The sequence below is a fragment of the Xenopus laevis genome, chromosome 2S (genome assembly GCF_017654675.1).
Source record: "Xenopus laevis strain J_2021 chromosome 2S, Xenopus_laevis_v10.1, whole genome shotgun sequence".
Classification (NCBI taxonomy): domain Eukaryota; kingdom Metazoa; phylum Chordata; class Amphibia; order Anura; family Pipidae; genus Xenopus; species Xenopus laevis.
The window spans coordinates 46,375,044-46,396,426 of NC_054374.1; the positions used below are offsets into that span (position 1 = coordinate 46,375,044).

At 37.2% G+C, this 21,383-nt stretch overlaps 1 protein-coding gene across 3 annotated transcripts in view; it reads right to left on the reverse strand.

Annotated features, from left to right (window-relative positions):
- LOC108709404 (protein MLP1) overlaps nt 1–21,383 on the reverse strand; it is a 46,328-nt gene that overhangs the window by 15,861 nt on the left and 9,084 nt on the right. For all 3 annotated transcript variants that reach the window (XM_018249194.2, XM_041583733.1, XM_018249193.2), the window contains exons 2-9: nt 20,462–20,698; nt 18,412–18,523; nt 10,801–10,972; nt 10,018–10,164; nt 8,864–8,942; nt 6,456–6,551; nt 5,546–5,706; nt 953–3,731 (exon numbers count right to left, since the gene is read on the reverse strand). In XM_018249194.2, the coding sequence (XP_018104683.1) occupies nt 953–3,731; nt 5,546–5,706; nt 6,456–6,551; nt 8,864–8,942; nt 10,018–10,164; nt 10,801–10,972; nt 18,412–18,523; nt 20,462–20,674 (3,759 nt within the window). In that variant the 5' untranslated portion in view covers nt 20,675–20,698. The remainder of the gene's footprint in view (nt 1–952; nt 3,732–5,545; nt 5,707–6,455; nt 6,552–8,863; nt 8,943–10,017; nt 10,165–10,800; nt 10,973–18,411; nt 18,524–20,461; nt 20,699–21,383) is intronic.

Sequence of the window (21,383 nt, forward strand, 5' to 3'; positions counted from 1 at the left end):
TAATCACCAAAAACTACTGTACTCCTCTCTACCCAAAGCATTACTCTATCACCAGGGCACTTTCTCATTAGCACACAAAAAAGCTTGTTGTTAAATGATATAACATCTGTATGTATCAGTATGATTATGAATCCGTTTAGGACATGTGTAGGCATTGTTACCTAGTACATTTGTTCTCATTGAGGTACAGTATAATATGGTCAGATTGCAGTGCATTAAAAGGGCAGTATACCCTTTTGTGCACATTTGAGTTCATTGAATATGGCTTGTAATCACAAAAAAATATGGTCTTTATTTATTGATCTGAACAGGAAGATTGAAATGACTCCATGTTTGGTTCTTGCAAGGCAGATAATTTGTTTACTGGTGTACAGATAACCCCTGACATCTCACATGGTAGAGTTAATTATTTGCAGTTTAAAGAGTGAAATTTAAAAATAAAAACTACACCATAAAATCATGACAGAATCCCTTTAACTGAATATAAGTAATTTAAGTCAGCCATACATCTGCTGACTAGGTATGCTGTACAACTGAAAGGACCACAGTTTCACAATATGCATCAGCAGATGAAACTGCCCAATCACAGAACCAACCAGTATCTAAGTATGGTAGTAGAACGTCAGACACGTACCAATACTATTGTAAGAAACTTACAATAATATTGGTATGTGTGTGTGCCCAGCTTTATAAAATAAAACAAAATTGAAAAGGAAGTGTTTGGCTGAAGTCAGGCAATATATATGGTACATAGACAGAAAAATAGTTAAGTAAAAAAAATTCAAGTGGCAGTATTTGGCTTTGATGTGTAAGTGTCATACTTTGGACCATAAATACAACAAATGCAAAGTTTTGCACATAATTCGAGTAGCATGTTAAAACAGTAAAGCATCATCCAACATGTCTAAGTATGATAAATACAATTTTAGATTTCTGTTAATAAAAAGGTTACCTGTGAACTTGAAGGGGTAATTGGTTCATCATTTAATCGTTCCCTTAAGGCTTGCTTTGAGCTTGAAAGGGTAATTTCCTCGTCTGGATCTTTTTGGTCCATTAAGGCTTCCTTTGAGCTTGCAAGGTTAATTTCTTTATTTGGATATATTTGGGCCATTAAGGCTTCTCTTGAGCTTGGAATGGTAATTTCTTTATTTGGATCTATTTGGTCCATTAAGGCTTCCTTTGAGCTTGTAAGGGTAATTTCCTCATCTGGATCTATATGGTCCATTAAGGCTTCCTTTGAGCTTGGAAGGGTAATTTCCTCGTCTGGATCTATTTGGTTCATTATGTCTTCCTTTGAGCTTGGAATGATAATGTCTTCATCTGGATCTATTTGTTCCATTGAGGCTTCCTCTGAGCTTGGAAGAGTAATTTCCTTGTCTGGATCTATTTGGTCCATTAAGGCTTCCTTTGGGCTTGGAAGGGCAATTTCCTTGTCTGGATCTATTTGGTCCATTAAGGCTTCCTTTGAGCTTGGAAGGGTTATTTCTTCATCTGGATCTATTTGGTCCATTAAAGCATCCTGTGAGCTTGGAAGGGTAATTTCCTTGTCTGGATCTATTTGGTCCATTAAGGCTTCCTTTGAGCTTAGAAGGGTAGTTTCTTCATCTGGATCTATTTGGTCCATTAAGGTTTCCTTTGAGCTTGAAAGGGTAATTTCCTCGTCTGGATCTATTTGGTCCATTAAGGCATCATTTGAGCTTGGAAGGGTAATTTCTTCATCTGGATCTATTTGGTCCATTAAGGCTTCATTTGAGTTTGGAAAGGTAATTTCCTTGTGTGGATCTATTTCGTCCATTAAGGCTTCCTTTGAGATTGGAAGGGTAATTTTCTCATCTGGATCTATTTGGTCCATTAAGGCTTCCTTTGAGCTTGTAAGGGTAATTTCCTCATCTGGATCTATATGGTCCATTAAGGCTTCCTTTGAGCTTGGAAGGGTAATTTCCTCGTCTGGATCTATTTGGTTCATTATGTCTTCCTTTGAGATTGGAATGATAATGTCTTCATCTGGATCTATTTGTTCCATTGAGGCTTCCTCTGAGCTTGGAAGAGTAATTTCCTTGTCTGGATCTATTTGGTCCATTAAGGCTTCCTTTGGGCTTGGAAGGGCAATTTCCTTGTCTGGATCTATTTGGTCCATTAAGGCTTCCTTTGAGCTTGGAAGGCTTATTTCTTCATCTGGATCTATTTGGTCCATTAAAGCATCCTGTGAGCTTGGAAGGGTAATTTCCTTGTCTGGATCTATTTGGTCCATTAAGGCTTCCTTTGAGCTTAGAAGGGTAGTTTCTTCATCTGGATCTATTTGGTCCATTAAGGCTTCATTTGAGTTTGGAAAGGTAATTTCCTTGTGTGGATCTATTTGGTCCATTAAGGCTTCCTTTGAGATTGTAAGGGTAATTTTCTCATCTGGATCTATTTGGTCCATTAAGGCTTCCTTTGAGCTTGGAAGAGTAATTTCCTCGTCTGGATCTATTTGGTCCATTAAGGCATCCTGTGAGCCTGGAAGGGTAATTTCCTTGTCTGGATCTATTTGGTTCATAAAGACTTCCTGTGAGCCTGGAAGGGTAATTTCCTTGTCTGGATCTATTTGGTTCATAAAGACTTCCTTTGAGCTTGGAAGATTAATTTCTTCATCTGGATCTATTTGGTCCATTAAAGCATCCTGTGAGCTTGGAAGGGTAATTTCCTTGTCTGGATCTATTTGGTTCATTAAGGCATCCTGTGAGCCTAGAAGGGTAATTTCCTTGTCTGGATCTATTTGGTCCATGAAGACTTCCTTTGAGCTTGGAAGATTAATTTCTTCATCTGGATCTATTTGGTCCATTAAAGCATCCTGTGAGCTTGGAAGGATATTTTCTTTATCTGGATCTATTTGGTCCATTAAGGCTTCATTTGAGCTTGTCAGGGTAATTTCTTCATCTGGATCTATTTGGTCCATTAAAGCATCCTGTGAGCTTTGAAGGGTATTTTCTTTATCTGGATCTATTTGGTCCATTAAGGATTCCTTTGAGCTTGGAAAGGTAATTTCCTTGTATGGATCTATTTGGTCCATTAAGGCCTCCTTTGAGCTTGGAAGGGTAATTTCTTCATTTGGATCTATTTGGTCCATTAAGGCTTCCTTTGAGCTTGGAAGGGTAATTTCTTCTTCTGTATCTATTTGTTCCATTAAGGCTTCCTTTGAGCTTGGAAGGGTAATTTCTTCATGTGGATCTATTTGGTCCATTAAGGCTTCCTTTAAGCTTGGAAGGGTAATTTCTTCATCTGGAACTATTTGGTCCATGAAGGCTTCCTTTGAGCTTGGAAGTGTAATTTCTTCATCTGGATCTATTTGGTCCATTAAAGCTTCCTTTGAGCTCAGAAGGGTAATTTCCTTGTCTGGATCTATTTGGTCCATTAAGGCTTCCTTTGGGCTTGGAAGGGTAATTTCTTCATCTGGAACTATTTGGTCCATTAGGGCTTCTTTTGAGCTTCGAAGTGTAATTTCTTCATCTGGATCTATTTGGTCCATTAAAGCTTCCTTTGAGCTTGGAAGGGTAATTTCCTTGTCTGGATCTATTTGGTCCATTAAGGCTTCCTTTGAGCTCGGAAGGGTAATTTGCTCCTCTGGATCTATTTGGTCCATTAAGGTTTCTTTTGAGCTTGGAAGGGTAATTTCTTCATCTGGATCTATTTGGTCCTTTACAGCTTTCTGTGAACTTGATGGGGTCAGTGGTTCAGCAACGTCTGTCCTCTCCCTTTGAATAAACATATACTCATAAGCCAGAAGATTATACAGGAGACAATAAGACTTTACACATGTCCACGATTTCTTAAAGTAATCACTTTCAAATCACAGTGCAAAAGCTGGTATTCTGTATTAAGCAACTGTATGGATGTGCACTAATTTGTCATTCTAAAGTTCTAATAGTACGTTTCTGTATTTTAACTGTACTGACGCTCCATACTCCTAAAATCAGACAATAAGCTCTGTATAAGTCTACTTCCCCTGCCTTAGGTTTACAGATAAGAAGAACATTATACTGTGAACAGTAATTTGAAAATCTACAGTACTTTCTCCCACTTATGTGTTAAAGGGGACCTGTCACCTTAAGAAATAATTCCAAATCCTATTTTATCATATTACCCAAGCAGAATATACTTTACTTATACTATACAATGTATTTAAATCTTGTTTCCTTTAGCCTGGGAATTCATAATTATAGCAAACAGGCAGCTGTCATAACACTGTTGTTAATGCAAGCCTTGCATCATCTAAAAATCTTATTTCTGTGCCAGAATGGGGGACCTGATGGCAATCCCCATGCAGGGATGTAGGGAGGGGGAATGCAGGGAGGGGGAATGTAGGGAGTGCAGTGACATCTAGGAGGTGCTGAATGGAAAGTGAAAGTAATTGCCTGCCCCCCCCATGCCTAAGGCATACAGGAGGGGCAGGCAATATATAATTGACAGCTGAGATTTTTAAATGAGTTTACAACAGGTATGGATGCAGAAATTATGTTACCTTTCCCTTTATTTCAAGCTGCAGACTGATTTGTGCAGCAAATTCAAAGTGTTAGGTGGCAAAACCCTCCCTTTGTCAGGAATTTGAAGGTTTGTCCCCCACTGAAACACCGAATTCACTGCAAAAGTACCACAATTTCTATGTAAATGCTGTTCACATTAATCACTGACATGGTTATGTTTAGCCAAACATCCAGATAACTAAAAGCACTGACAAAGAACCGAAGAAGGGCACAGGTGTAAATTCTCTAAACAGGTCTAAATATCAACATTTTTCTTTTTTATATCTTAAATGAAATCTAAATTTGCCGTAATCTGGCAGATATGATCAGACCAGCAACTAGAATTTCTGCATCGCACCTCAGAGTCTCCCTCTCCTCTGGAAGTTATTCCCACTTAGGGTTGCCACTTAACCGGTATTTTGCCAGCCGGTAAAAATGATGGTTGATCCCAATGTTATTAATAGGGAAAAATGATAAATATATAGGAAGGCTGGTATTTTTTTCTGGAAAATGTGTCAGCCCTATTCCTACTACTTATCTTGCATTATCTCTCCCAGTTTTAGATCATGCAGTGTCTGCTATAAAATGCTGGCGGGCCACCATGCACTGTATCATGAAATGCTGAGGGGGAGGGGGGCATTGCACTGTGTCTGTCATGAAATGCTGAGGGGCCATGCATTGTTTCTGAAATGATGGTGATCCCTAGCATCAGTTGTGATGTTGCCATTCTGTTCATGTAAAAGGGTGTGCTTTGGTAATTGGGGTCCGGCTCAAAAGTGGGCATGGCCAAAAGTTTTTCCGCTGTGCAGCACACAGTAATTATGCACCACTTACTATTATTTAAATGTTGGGAGGCATTTAAATAAGTTATAGGTCGAATATACAGGTATTTACTATGTATTAGTAGTACGGTAGTGACCAATGGGTAATCACGGATTTAGCTTGGTAGTCAGTTTTATCAGTTTTATAAATAAATGTCCCATACACATCCAGTGCCCTTACTAAAAAAATATTTTGCTGCAGTTTATTTCATAACTTCCTCATACCTTAGAGAATCACTGTAGGCCACTTTGTGCTTCATCTCACTCAAACAACCTTGAGCTTCAGACAGTTGGTCACGTATCTTTTCCAGTTGGTGCTCTAGTTTCTCATTCTCTGTCTTTGCTATTTGTTGAGTGCTTCTTAAGTTTTGAAGTTCTTTCTCCAGCTTTCCATATACATAAAAACAACCAGTTTGAAAGCAAAGCCTATGAATGTATATTGATTTACATTTCATTTCAGATATTTACTAACTTTTAATTACATAGGAATATATATCAGCTAGGGAAACCTAAGTTACAGATGACATACATTTTCAAGACATGTAAAAAGATTCTTACTTCCTAAATGATTGTTAAATTAATCAAAAAAATTACCTGATCAATTACTCATTTTCAAATATGATGCAATGTGCAAAGTGCAATATTCAGATGTGGAATAACCAAAACACAGCATTTTCCCCCAAAATTCCAGCATCGCTGCAGACATCTGCAATGTAGCGGTCATTATAACTTGTGCATAATTCACTGATGCTAATACAAATTAGCGTTCAGATTGGCAATTCACAAGCAATTTGCAGCACACATTTTTCATAGTTTGTATGGCATCACTTCTGGCATTCCAATACACTTTATATCAACAACAGCATCAGCATCTGATTCACTTTTTGCAAGATGCTTAGGCACTGCTAGAATTATTGACAAGGCAAGGCTACCGGTTATTCCAGGGTGCCATTAAGGCAATGCACACAGTTCATCTGAGCAGGTTATGTGGGCACATCGGTGATGCAAGTTGTATGCTGCATGCATAGACACAAGTTACTTTGCACTCAATTTCACCCTTTTTTCTTTGCTCAGTTCTGTGCTCAGTTATTGACCTCAGCTAAAATGTAATTCAGATTCCTTATCCTCTATGTACCTCATCCTGAATGGCAACCAACTGCTGGACTTCTTTGTTTTTCACTTCTATCATTTTGTTTAATTCCATGCTGCGAATGTTGCTTCGGTCATCTCTCTGATTAAGAAAAATCACGAAAAATCATTTTAAAAATGATAAAAATAAGTTCCCCTAAATAAATTCTAAACACAAATGTTTCTATGCATTTGGGATCACATGCAGATGTAGATTACATAACCAATATTTACAATATTTTCTGTCGTATTTTGAGAGGTTATTTCTCTATTAAGAGTCTATTAAATGACAACATATGCATTTCATGCTTAATGAAAATAGATTTTGCTTGTTGTGAATTATCCAATAATTTTTAAGATTTTTTATTTTTGTAACAAACATTGTAGTGATACTGTGGGATGAAAAGAATTTCATGTTCTCCTTTAGTGGTTCATCTGGCATGTCAAGATATTTCGGTTTTTATTCTTTGTTGTAATATATTCACTGAGCGTTGTTCAGTAGATAGGTTGTTTGATTTGGTTTTAATTCATTTTTTAATTCATTCATGTTAAACTGCTCAGGTGGCATCATCAATTAAAGATTCAAATCTATATTTTATTTTTCTTTTAGGCATTCAGCCAAAACAAGTTGTATTGGTGTGCCTCGTTGTACAGCTTTGATCTTTTGTTAAAATCCTGCTTGTTTGATTTGAAATTAATAAAAACATTTTGAAATAAAAAAAGAATTTCCCAATTACATGGCTGCTTTTATCTAAAACCTGTGCACAGGCAGAATTAAAGGGAAGGGTAGGGCTTATATACATAAATTTCTCTTTAAAATAATTATTTTGATCCTAGGAAGGAGTAAAACACACAAAACACAAAAACAACTATCCATTAGAAACAGGTGCAATTTGTATCAGAATATAGACCTAGATTATTAATGAAACTTTAGGCTGGTACAGTGCAGCATATAAAATATGACATGCTAGTCACATTCATTTTAAGAGTTTAATTATCCTTTAAAAGGCCACCCTGGTTGTTTCTAGACCCTTGGTTATGACACTGTATAGCACCATTTACTCAGTGGAGTATCCTCTACTTCAGGGATGCCCAGCTGCATTTTCCAAGCCAGTAGATTTATTTTGCACCCAACTTGCTTAAAGGGATACTGTCATGGGAAAAAATTTTTTTTTCAAAATGAATCAGTTAATAGTGCTGCTCCAGCAGAATTCTGCACTGGAATCAATTTCTCAAAAGAGCAAACAGATTTTTTTATATTCAATTTTGAAATCTGACATGGGGCTAGACATACTGTCAATTTCCCAGCTGCCCCAGGTCATGTGACTTGTGCTCTGATAAACTTCAATCACTCTTTACTGCTGTACTTCAAGTTGGAGTGATATCACCCCCCTCCCTTCCCCCCCAGCAGCCAAACAAAAGAACAATGGGAAGGTAACCAGATAACAGCTCCCTAACACAAGATAACAGATGCCTGGTAGATCTAAGAACAACACTCAATAGCAAAAACCCATGACCCACTGAGACACATTCAGTTACATTGAGAAGGAAAAACAGCAGCCTGCCAGAAAGCATTTCTCTTCTAAAGTGCAAGCACAAGTCACATGACCAGGGGCAGCTGGGAAATTGACAAAATGTCTAGCCCCATGTCAGATTTCAATTTTTCAATTGAATATAAAAAAATCTGTTTACTTTTTTGAAAAATGGATTTCAGTGCAGAATTCTGCTAGAGCAGCACTATTAACTGATTCATTTTGGAAAAATTTTTTTTTCCCATGACTGTATCACTTTAAGAGATTTACAGACATCTTCTGTGAATCATTCCACTATAATACAGGTGTAGGATATGTGATCCAGAAACCCACTATCCAGAAAGCTACAAATTACAGAAAGGCCATCTCCCATATCAGATAATTAAAATTTTTAAAAATGATTTTATTTTTCTCTGTAATAATGAAATGGTAACTTTTACTTAAGCCCAATTAAGATATAACGAATCCTTATTGAAGGCAAAACCACCCTATTGAGATTAATTAATGGTCAAATTAGTGTTTAAGTAAATTTAAAGTATGGAGATGCAAATTACAGAAAGATTCTGGATAACAGATCTCATACCTATATGTAGTATGTCAAATACAGTAATCTGCCCACTATGTGGAATAAGCCCTCTCTACTTTATGATCATTATCAAATCAAGCCTTCTTTATTTAGCTTCCCTAATAAACTCTAATTCCTTTCTTTACTTGGTCAGAACTTGGCCAAGAGGTAATGTGCTATATATCCACTGGGTATATTGGTTGCTTCTACTATATGCAAGGAGCCCAGTGAGCTTGGGCAGGGTAATAATGGGATGAACTTTTGCTGCTCCATATAAACATACTGATTTATGCCTATTTTGATATTCCAGTTTGATACCTCATTTATCAATCTTTCTCTTTCTGCATGTATTTGCTGTTCCAGACGCTGTACCTCTTGGTCATGATCAGATATCCTCCTGTGGAGATGGCACATAGAAATTTAGATGCTCTGAAACAAAGAGTGAGAAAGAAGACACACTGGAAGGAAAGCTTGCTAGCATTCCTTAATCCACTTTTGAGCTGTTTTTTCTGACACAATTAGGATCATCATGCAAAGAGGAAATGGACAGGAGAGATAAATTAACTAACTGCTGCATAAAAGGCACAAATTATGGGGATCTAAATGCATAAAATATGCATTCATCACTTGCTCCAATTCTTGATAGATTCACTGCAATTCACAATTTGAATTCACCCAAATCAATTCTGTTATGTCACAAGATTCATTCTGAATTTCAACTTCACTTGTCGTTAGGTAATATTTACAGCCCAGTAATATATATATATATGTATGTAAACCAGAGATGTAAATCCCTTAAAATCGACATTCATTATACTTATTTTTATTTAAAGCTGTTTGTGAAAGATATTCCATTTTTAGGCTATTTTTAAGGTCTATTTAAGCTAAGTTTAACTTTAGGTTTTAGATTTTTAGACAAGCTTAAATATTACAGGCGCTATAAATGACATAGCTCTGCTTCATTCTGAATTCTGTATTTTGCAAAGGGGATTAAAAAATGCAAGATAAAATATCCACATCTGCTTGGCTTTTCCAATAATAATATTTTAAGAAATCATATTTTGTGAGAATGTAATAGTCTGGTCCAGCCTTATTCATTTAGCGTTTATTCCACTGATTCTGACCTTGGCTCTAGGGGAAACTGAACAATTGTTGAAATTCTTTATCTGCTTTCTCCAATTCCCTTTATAACTCTGCTTTCTTCTTTGTTCTTTGCTTTCACTTTTTTTTTTTTTACAACTGCCCCTTCTGCAACCAAATATAGCTAGGTTGCGGCAGAGAAGTTGCATTGCATCCCGTTGCAACACAGATTCCTTTATTGTAGAATACCAAAACTCCTATATTTCAATTATTAAATTTTCTCTAAACACTGTCATACTGCAGGACAAGAACATTCACTGCTCATTATATTCTGAGTTGTTTTTGCTTGAGGGATAGAATGTTTAATTAAATCACTCTTATAGCCAACTGACTTTTTTAAAACCATCTCTAAAGTTTCTTTCTCTTTTCTGGCTTCCTTTATTTGACTCATGACTTTAGCCAAGAGCTCTTCCAGGTTCCCAAGCAAATGCGGCTCATCGCGGCCAAGTTTAGTCCACAGTTTCCAAATTTCAGTTTCACTGGAAGGAAAAACACAAAAGGCCATTTCTTCATTTAATTAATTTTAAGGTTAAAAAGTCAGTAATGTTTAACAACAGCACAGACATATGATTTTAATTGCCTTATAAATCACCCAGTGTTAAATAGCCACATTTTTGAGTCAGCCGAAATGCAATTGCTCGCACTGCACACACAATGATGTATGAATTTGCTAATTCTCAATATAGCCTAAAGTCTTGGATTAGCAGTCTAATAATACAAATGTCTTAGAAACCGTTAAAATAGAAAATACTAGTAAATTGCAAAAGGACTCTCTTTAATGCTTACCCATAAAAATATTGTAAAGGTACAGTTCTTAATTCTGAATTATCTGTTCCAACATGATCAGATTTGGAGCCTAATCTTTAAAACCAATAATGCAGAAATTTTCCATATTGGGTGATTCTTTTAAAAATCTGATGGAAAATCACCTTATATATACAGTAACTAGCTTAAACCTCAAGGAGATACAGTAAACTGAAGAAGGCAGATAACCAGAAATAAGGAGATATCAACACAGATATCAAACAGAATCTTTGTCAGTTCAGTCCTTCTTGCCTCTTTTCTATACTACATATGCAAATAATGTAAATAAAGATATGTAAAATAATTCATACTCTTCAAAAATGTTATGAGCTCCAAGATGTTCCATGAATGACATGAACTGCTTTCTTTCTTCTGATTCTGCTTCTTCAATGGAGGGCAGATTTGTGATTTCCGATATCCTTTTTGTAGATTTTCTTTTTCTTTTTTGATTCCAGGGATTTTTATCAGAACTGATATGATTTCCTAAAACAGCAATAATATTATCAATTACAACCCAATCTTCCATTTTGTCATTTTTATTTTGTATGTGTGCACAAATATTTCTAAACAACGGGATGGGAAGGCCAATTCCCTAAGACTAGATTTTAAGCGAATAATTAAAATTTTAAAAAATGATTTTCTTTTTCTCAGTAATAATAATACACTAATAAAAAAAAATAATAAAACAGGACCTTCCATATTACTGGCAAAACAGTCCTGTTGGGTTTAAATTGGATATAAATTATGGAAAGATCCCTTATGCAGGGAACCCCAGGTACCAAGCATTCTGGATCATACATCCCATACATGTACAGGTAGCAAACCCACTGTAGGCATGAACCAAAGCTTAGCGGTTTAACAGCAAATTCGTATTTAATGTTACAGCTTTTATATTTTTGAAGTTTAAAAAAAAAAATGTGTATGCAATCATTGTGATGTTTATTTTACAGGGTGGTATTTTTCATGGCCAGAGTGCATGAACGGCAAAGAGGGCATTTGCCCTAAGCTCCATACATCTTGAGGACCACATCCTAAAAGGATCAGGTAGTCTGTCACAATGCCTTGCCTGTTGAGCATGAGTCAGGTGGTGCACAAATTAAAATATCTATACATACTATATATATTTGATACAGAAAACAGTAGTCAAGCTTAAAGGGATACTGTGATGGGAAAAAACATTTTTTTCAAAATGAATCAGTTAATAGCGCTGCTCCAGCAGAATTCTGCACTGAAATCCATTTCTCAAAAGAGCAAACAGATTTTTTTATATTCAATTTTGAAATCTGTCATGGGGCTAGACATTTTGTCAATTTCCCAGCTGCCCCTGGTCATGTGACTTGTGCCTGCACTTCAGGAGAGAAATGCTTTCTGGCAGGCTGCTGTTTTTCCTTCTCAATGTAACTGAATGTGTCTCAGTGGGACATGGGTTTTTACTATTGAGTGTTGTTCTTAGATCTACCAGGCAGCTGTTATCTTGTGTTAGGGAGCTGCTATCTGGTTAACTTCCCATTGTTCTTTTGTTTGGCTGCTGGGGGGAAAAGGGAGGGGGGTGATATCACTCTAACTTGCAGTACAGCAGTAAAGAGTGATTGAAGTTTATCAGAGCACAAGTCACATGACTTGGGGCAGCTGGGAAATTGACAATATGTCTAGCCCCATGTCAGATTTCAAAATTGAATATAAAAAAATCTGTTCGCTCTTTTGAGAAATGGATTTCAGTGCAGAATTCTGCTGGAGCAGCACTATTAAATGATTCATTTTGAAAAAAAATTTTTTCCCCATGACAGTATCCCTTTAATGTTTCCTGTATTTAGGAACCCAATTTTGATTTCAATAATAGAGTCTCTGAGCTCATGTAGTCTAAAAAGGCTAGCCCATAAGCTTACATCTTTTCTGACAATTTAGCTATATAACCAGGGCTAGAGTTAAAAAAGGCCAACCCCTGGCCTAAGGGGGGACGGTCACCCTGTGGTGTGTTAAACTGCAGGTCTCACATTCACCTCTAACGTGTATTTTATCAACAGCAAGAGGGTAAGAATTTGGACATCCATGATGTGGGTGGGCTGTAGATAGGTAAATGTGAGTGCAGGTATGGTAAAGGTTTTTGGGTTGCAAAATAGGCTTCTCAGCATAAGGTTAGGATAAAGCTCTAGGTTCAGACTGAGTAGTGGAAAAGAAAGAGCAGTATAGTCATTATACTGTAAGTTACTCATAGCAAAATCATTTTAGGTTCCCCCTAAACTTTAAGTTTCATAAACCTGCTTAGCAGTCAGTGCCCCACTAGGCCCCCTGTACCTCCTGAGCCCCCTCTATAACTAAACCCATGCAAACAGAGAATAATGCAGGTTGTGGTCAGATAGGTTGCAATAAAATTAGAGCAATGTATTTATTTTGTTAACTGTGGTCTGGTTACAATGTTGAGGAAAGTGTCAAATTCCCACTGACCTACCTTATTATGGAACATACAGTTAGGGGCAGATTTACTAAGCTCGAGTGAATTTTCGAAGTCCAAAAAATTCAAATTTCAAAGTAACTTTTTGGATACTTCGTCCATCGAATAGGATACTGCGACTTCGAATTTACTTCGACTTTGATTCAAAGTAAAAATCATTTGAATATTTGACCATTCGATAGTCGAAGTACTGTCTCTTTAAAAATCCTTCGATTTCAATACTTCGCCAAATTAAAGCTACCCAATTGCTATATGGCCTATGGGGACCTTCCAGTGCAAGTTTTTGGCATTGAATAAAAATCCTTCGATCGATCGTTAAAAAACGTTCGATTCTAAGGATTTAATCGTTCGGTCGAACAATTTTTATTCGATCGACGAATGCTATTTTAGCACTAAATCCTTCGAATTCAATATTCAAATTCGAAGGATTTCAATTCGATGGTTGAATTTCGAGGCTTTTAACCTCTCGAAATTCGACCCTTGATAAATATGCCCCTAAATGTTCAGTTTACTATACACATGGGGGCCCATTTACTTAGTTCGAGTGAAGGAATAGAATAAATAAAACTTTGAATTTCGAATGTTTTTTTTGGCTACTTCGACCATCGAATGGGCTACTTCGACCTTCGACTACGACTTCGAATCAAACGATTCCAACTAAAAATCGTTCGACTATTCGACCATTCGATAGTCGAAGCAGTCTCTTTAAAAAAAAAACTTCGACCCCCTAATTCGCCACCTAAAGCCTACCGAAGTCAATGTCAAGGTCCCCATAGGCTTTTTTGAAAAAAATCGTTCGATCGATCGATTAAAATCCTTCAAATCGAACGATTTTTCGTTCGATCGAACAAATTGCGGTAAATCCTTCAACTTCGATATTCGAAGTTGAAGGATTTCCATTCGGCAGTCGAATATCGAGGGTTAATTAACCCTCGATATTCGACCATAAGTACATTTGCCCCATGATAATAATAATATGATATACAAGCTAAATGTTCAGGTTAAAATACCCAGGATTTTGCCTTAATACCAGCCCATTTATATTTTATCTAGCTTATTGCACGCCACCTTTGGAATGAAGGAAATGTTCTAAATGAATACAAAAGGTATAGACACGAGAGCTTTAGTGATAAATGAAAAGACATTTACATGCAGCCTTGGGGCAAAGAATCACATTATTTTGTTTCTATGAGGAAATAACAGAAGTGGAGCAGAGCTATTTATATAATATTTGTGTTTTTGGGCAATATTAAACATGGTCTTTATCTTCTTATGGAATATATACATATGTGTGTGCGTCTAGGCACATTTCTAATGGTATTCAGGTTGGAAAATGGGCGAATATGTATAGACGTATGGATGAAAGCTCTCTTTGTACTTTCTAACATATAGTGAGTGACATCCAAAAATAAATAGTTTGAAGTGCTAGTGGTTTCAGTCAGTCCTAAAATAGCCAAGGAAAGTTTTCAAAGGCAACCTGCGCACTTTACAGGAAAAGCTTTCATCTACTTTTGCATCTGAGTTTTACCTAAACCTCTTTGGTTTGGGCAGCGGATTAATGGAAAGGTGTGAATCCGGTTGGGAGTTGATGCTTTCATTTTTTTTTATCTTCTAAGAAACTAACATTGGATAACACCTTAAAAAGTGAAATTCCACTTGTCCCTGCCGCTGTCGACTGTAAGCTTGTATAGAATATGTCTTTGATTTATTGTATCCCAGAGTGTTTTATGATTCTTGTGTATTAATTCATGTGTTAGTTCACTGTTAAGAAATAGAAGCTATTAATAAGGAAACAATTGTTATTTATGTCAGCAAATCACAACACTTACCAAGAGAATACTTCACATAGCTATACATTTGTTTTAGGCTGTTGGAGAATTTGGTGAAAACATAATTTTCATAAAATGTATGGCCAAAAGTATATGTACATTACTTTTAAATACTGTGTTTGACTACTTAAGCCAAAGCCATCATTGTTGTCACAGGTCATTCTACATCATGCAATGACATTGCTTTCTTCTTTGTAGCAATAGTTTAGGGAAGGTTCTTCCCTGTTTTCATCTCTGATTTTACCCAACAAAACTCACATAGGATGAATAGAAATGCTCTCATGAACCAGGCCCAAATTCTTAGGCAAAATGGCCCACCACCACTGTTCCAAAATCTAATGGAAGTTTTTCCCAAAAAAGTAGAGGTAAAGGCTGTTTAGTAGCAAGGAGAGGAGAGACTCAATATAAATACTCATGTGAGTTTAGCCAAATAGCGTATGCCCTATTGTATTAATTTTTTCATAAACCAAATTAGTCTTTATTACCTGCATGTATTATGTAGTATTTTGATTTGTCTGGATTTTGCCAAATCCCAAAGCCAAAACCCTCTTCAACAGATCTGGACGGACCGAATCCAAAGCATTGTTGTGAGAAGAAATTGACAATGCATGTGTGAATTGCATGCAGCAAATTTTTTGCATTTTGTTGGGTTTGGATTTGGTTCAGCCAGGATTTTGAATCCATCTGAATCCTAATGCAAATCTAAAACCGAATCCTGGATTTAGTGCATCCAATTACATTTATAGCTATATATCTGCATTTCAGATTATTACATTTGATTTCTCACTCAAAGTAAGATCTTGCTAATTTTCACTGCATCTATAGTAAAAAGGCACAGTGTATTGCTGTGTGAATACGCCTGTGCCGTATTTTTTCAGCCCTGGCCCAAAAGCAAATTTCTTTTCTGGTGGACCCGAAATCACAGGTCACTCATTCAAGAAATAAATGGGGTGTCATGGGTTTTTGACATGAGCATGGGCATGAAATTGTGGGTAACCCATGGCCTCCCCCAACAGACCCCCTATTTGGAAGAAGCAGACACAGGCCTTAATTCTGAGCCCCACTGTGATTGTTCCAAGTCCCTCCAGGAGATTCAGCTGCACAGTTTAAGGCTAAGGCCACACTAGGCGATAGCGCCGCGATTTGACTCGCGGCGACTTTTCGCCGCGACTTTTAAGCCGCAATCGCTGGGGAAACTTTTGCGCTGGCGTCTATGGGGAATCGCGAAAAATCGCCAGCGTAAAAACACACGCGGCGATCTTTTCTCTACTGTCGCTCGAAATTGCCTCGCTAGGCGATTTCGAGCGACAATAGAAAAAAGATCGCCGCGTGTGTTTTTACGCTGGCACACACGCGGCGATCTTTTCTCTACTGTCGCTCGAAATTGCCTCGCTAGGCGATTTCGAGCGACAATAGAAAAAAGATCGCCGCGTGTGTTTTTACGCTGGCGATTTTTCGCGATTCCCCATAGACGCCAGCGCAAAAGTTTCCCCAGCGATTGCGGCTTAAAAGTCGCGGCGAAAAGTCGCCGCGAGTCAAATCGCGGCGCTATCGCCTAGTGTGGCCTTAGCCTAAGAATCACTGAACTCGACAGATAAATAAAATAATTATAAAATAATATTTTATTGTTCTATATTATTTTGTAAAACATTCTGTGAAGTAATCACCATTCTATTATACCAATGTTTTTTTTACAAAATCTCATCTTTAGACTCAAATGAAGCAGAGCTTTTATTTACACATAGTAAAATGATTTATAAGCAATATCATGTTTAACTATAACATGTAAAATATGTCTTAAAAAGTAGAATATATTTATGTGAACAAAACTTTTATTTTTATTATCATTTATTTGTATATATGCTGTTTATAGCTTCGTGACTGAGTATAAATTAACAAGCAATTTGCAAATAAAACAATTAGCAATAAATTAACAAACAAGGGTTAGGAGAATAAAGCAGTAGGATTCTCTGCATTTTACATTTAAAATACCATATGAGAGAATGTTTAGTGCTTAGCTTAGATAATTCTGAAGTTTATTTCTGTCAAACCAAACAATGCAACACCATTTACTTGTTAAAGGAAAATTAAGAGAAATAATGTTCTGTATGCAGATTAAGTTATACTTCTACTATAATTAATTTTGTGTTAAAACTCAGAACTGGCTTAAACAGCTTGTATATGTATATGAGGCCATTGGTATTAGTATATGATATAGGTATGGGAACTGTTATCCAGTTTTACAGATAAAGGATATTTCTGTAATTCGGATTTCAATATTTTAAGTCAAATAAAATATCATATAAACAGTAATTAAACCCGATAGGAATGTATTGCTTCTGGTGAAATTAATTACATCTTAGCTAGGATCAAGTACAAGGTACTGTTTTATTATTACAGAAAAAAAGGAACAAATCTTCAAAAATGTTAATTATTTTGATTGATGTGGAGTATATGGGAGATGGCTTTCCTGTAATTTGGTGCTTTATGAATAATGGATTTCTGGATAATGTATCCCATACCGGAATAGAATATGTTTCAATGTTTCAATCCTAGCCATTTGATGGTCAGCTGTATTCTCTATTTACTGAATTAAAATGTCCCAGTCCACTACCTTTTGTCCAATTAAAAATTATGTCTGCCACATTATTCCTGTATCCATTTCGCATAAGACACTGGTACCGGAGCAACAGATCTGTTATGGACTTAAGTACATTAAATTAAAAGTGGTGTTTTGATAGATTAATACACTTCAGATAGGCTAGAAGGGCCCAGCCGAATAGTCATTAAAGGGGTTATTCACTTTCTAATAAGAGATCATTTACAATTGGTTTTCGTTTTTTATTATTTGTGGTTTTTGAACTTACCCTAGCAACCATTTACTGATTTGAATAAAAACTGGAATATAAATATTAGCATAAGTTAGCATCACCTTTAAGGGCGAGAATATCTAAAGTATTTAGAATACCATATCTATATCATGCTAAAAGTCCATACATAAAGTTAAACACTCCTTTTATGTGAATGAGTAGCAAGTGGAAAGGATAAGAATGATTGAAAAAGCACAGCCAGTAATTGAGACTTACTCCATAAGGTATGAATAGGAGCAGATATGTTTTGTAAATTCAGCAAAAGAGTTGGATTAGTGCAAGTTTGTATCTGAATACAGAATAAGCATGCCAGAGGCAATTGGTAGTCACTGTGAGCAGGGAATAAGGAAGGAAAGGCTATAGCCGAGAGAAGAGCAGCTTGATTAGAAGCAGGCGTATGAATAGCAAGAGTGTAGTGTAGAGAAAGTATGGAATAGATCAATCTTAAAAGCAGAGGGAGAAATGTCTATAGTAATTGGTCTTCCATGTGAGAACCTCAGCACATTCACCACTAGAGCTTCCACAAAGAGGTCAAATGGAGAAAGTGAGAAATGAGAAGAAGGTATGTACAATACAGAAACTCCATCGTCACTGAACTTACAAATGGGGAAAACTATCTACAGTATGTATAAAGCTCCACGCTAATTATTTTACCACTGATTTGAAGAATGTATTTTACAGAAAAATATTGACACATAAAATAAGTTGATACAGCACCAGCTGTGGGTGATGCTTGGGGTAATTTAAGGGAGTTTAGACAATTTTACTTACTCAGTCCTAAAGTGAATTGTTCAAAAGTCAAGTATCCTTTCCCTTCATTGTTAAGCTCATCAAAGAGTAGTTCTAACTCTTCCGTGCTCCAGAAAATGCTATTGCTTACTTTCTGAAATAGAAGAAAAAATATCTATATATCATACTGCCTGATATATATTTAAAGATAGATATAGTATATATTTACTCTCTACCATTACCTCTAGGTTCCTGCCAGCCTTGAGTGCTGTTCTTATCTTAAAGTGTAGCTTCTCACTAGTGATGGGCGAATTTATTCGACAGGCGCAAATTCCCGCTGAATTTCACGTGATTCGCCGCCAGCGAATAAATTCGCGAAACCGCTGTGAAAATTCGTTTGCTTAAAAAAAAGCATCAAATACAGATACCAACGTCTCGTTTCAAGATTTTTTTTGCCGTTTCGCGAATTTCGCAGGAAATTCTCGAATTTTCCAGCAAAGCGAAACGCCCCAAATTTGCCCATTACTACTTCTCACAAGTCTGAATAGACACAGTTGTTTCATGTATACCTTTAATAAATGATAATCTTATAAACCAAGGTACCTAAGTGGAATGTCATTAAAATCCCAAGCGTTGTTTGCCAATGTTTAGCTTAGCTTGCAATGTAAAATAATTTGCTGGTGAATATTACATTGCTCATTATTACTAAGCAAAAGTTAGCGTTAATACCTGCTCTGGAGTTTGTTAAATATTTTGTGTTAAAACCCCTTTTAATACATACACTTTGCATGTTTGTAAAAGCCATTTGTTCATATACTTTGCAAGGAAGTAGTTGAGGTCTCAAATTGGTCATAAAGGATGCAAACAATGAGCAATAAGGGAGGTAAAGATTTTTGAAAGACAAAAGGCTTCTTTAGGCAAGGCAGTATCTTCAAAGAGAGCCAAGCATGGATTTGAGGCAAAGCCACAGAGCCCCGGGCCTAGGGCAGCAAAATATTAGGGGTAGCATGCTGCCCAGCCGCTTTCTGAGGTGCACTGGGGCAGCTCCCCAGTGCTCCAGCACATGCGCATGTGCGCTCGGGGGGAGTGTGGGTGATAGGACCACACACCTAGGGGTGCCCGTGTGGGAAATCTGGCCCTGAAGAGAGCTTAAAATGCACCTACAGACTATGGGAAAAACTTGACAAATGGTATTTAAAGATATATTTTAATAATAAATTATTGCAGGATTATTGTGGGATTGTTTGCCTTAAAAGCAACTGCAATCATACTTACTTTTGTAATAACCAATAATTAACCTCACTAGAGTTTGTAAAAGTGGTAACCAACCTTCCTTGTGGGGAAGCCTCCAGTGACGACACACAAGCAGAGAGTTGTAGTTCAATCATGTTCTCTTTATTTGTCACGACCCTCAGTAGAACAGCAGCACATTCACATGGTTCAATCTCCCGACCTTTTACAGAACATTGCCCGTAACAGCACACTGCCAGGGGGGAAACATGCTTGCAGGCACCCCTCTTGGGCCCTGGCCAGCTCAATCTGGATCTAGCCTTTCCTCTTAAACCCTGGCTGATGGGTGTCCCAATGGGAACACTACGCCATAGCTGTCCATGCTAGTCACCTTTCTAACTTACACTCTCTACAGTGTTCTATTACACCACTAGGCCTCACATTACCTAGGCTCAGTACCTCTTCCAGGAGATGATTCTACTGCTGCAGTGGCTTCTGCTCATCTTGCTTCCCATGACACTTCTCTCAAAATCCCTTCCTGAAACCTTCCCTTATATAACTTGTTATTCTCCACCCACTGGGGACTTTCCATTACTTAAACATTTATATTAAACCATTAACATTTTACCCTATTACATCTCACCCTCCTGAAAACCAGACTCATCCTTGTGTCTGACAATTAAACTATTACTCTACATCTTCCCAATTTGCTACACCTTCCTTTGAGTAAAAACGTCACAATAAAAAATGGGGGAATGATAAGGAAACAACCACAGGCTTCACCATAGACATATACAAACTACTGCACTCCCAAGCACAAGCCCTGTATGTACAATAAGTATTTGCAATATTGCAATATTACCTCCATGTCATTGCGAGTGATGAAAACACTGCTGCCATTGTCATCTTCAAAGAGTACGTTCCTGACCTTTTCCATTATATCGGCAAAGAAGGCATCTTCTTCCTCTGCATTTGCAGTAGAATCAGGCCTTTTTTCTGCAGGGACATGTTGTTGTACTTTACTTCTTCTTGTTGAGCCGAGCTTCCTCCCTTTCCGTTTTTTCTGTTCTTCCATAGTCTTCCAGTAAGTGCTTGTTAGCTGGAGAAATAAGATGCAAGAGTCTTTAACCATACTCAGAAATCCACTGTGCAATGTTCATATGCAATAGAGAAGAGGCAAGCAAGCCAAGCACTCTACAATTTACAATAAAACTTCTTCACGAAAGGGGAATTGGTGTACTTTCCTGTACCCCTCCCAAAAAAAAATACCAACATTAGTAGTTCAGCATAAGGCTACTTTACTAATGCAAAGAGCCAAATTGGACACTTTTATATACCGTTAACAGGGATACCCTTTCAGCTTGCACATAGTGCCAATGCCTGGTTCAGCCTGCTCTAATCAACTAGATGCAATGGTGTGAAAGGTGTGAAAGCATAACATACACCAGGGGTCCCCAACTTTTTTTACCTGTGAGCAACATTCATATCTAAAAGGAGCTGGGGAACAACACAAGCATGGAAATGTTCCTGGAGGTACCAAATATAGGTTGTGATTGACAATTTGAAGACTGGCAGCCTACAACGGCCTCTGTCTGGCAGTACACCTGGTTTTATGCAACCAAAACTTGCCTCCAATCCAGGAATTAAAAAACTAAGCTGCTTGGGTGCCATGGGGAGAAATATCCAAGGGGTCGGAAAGCAACATGTTGCTCACGAGCCACTGGTTGGGGACCACTGACGTACACAGTGCACAGATCCAATGAAGCACCTGGAATTAACACCTG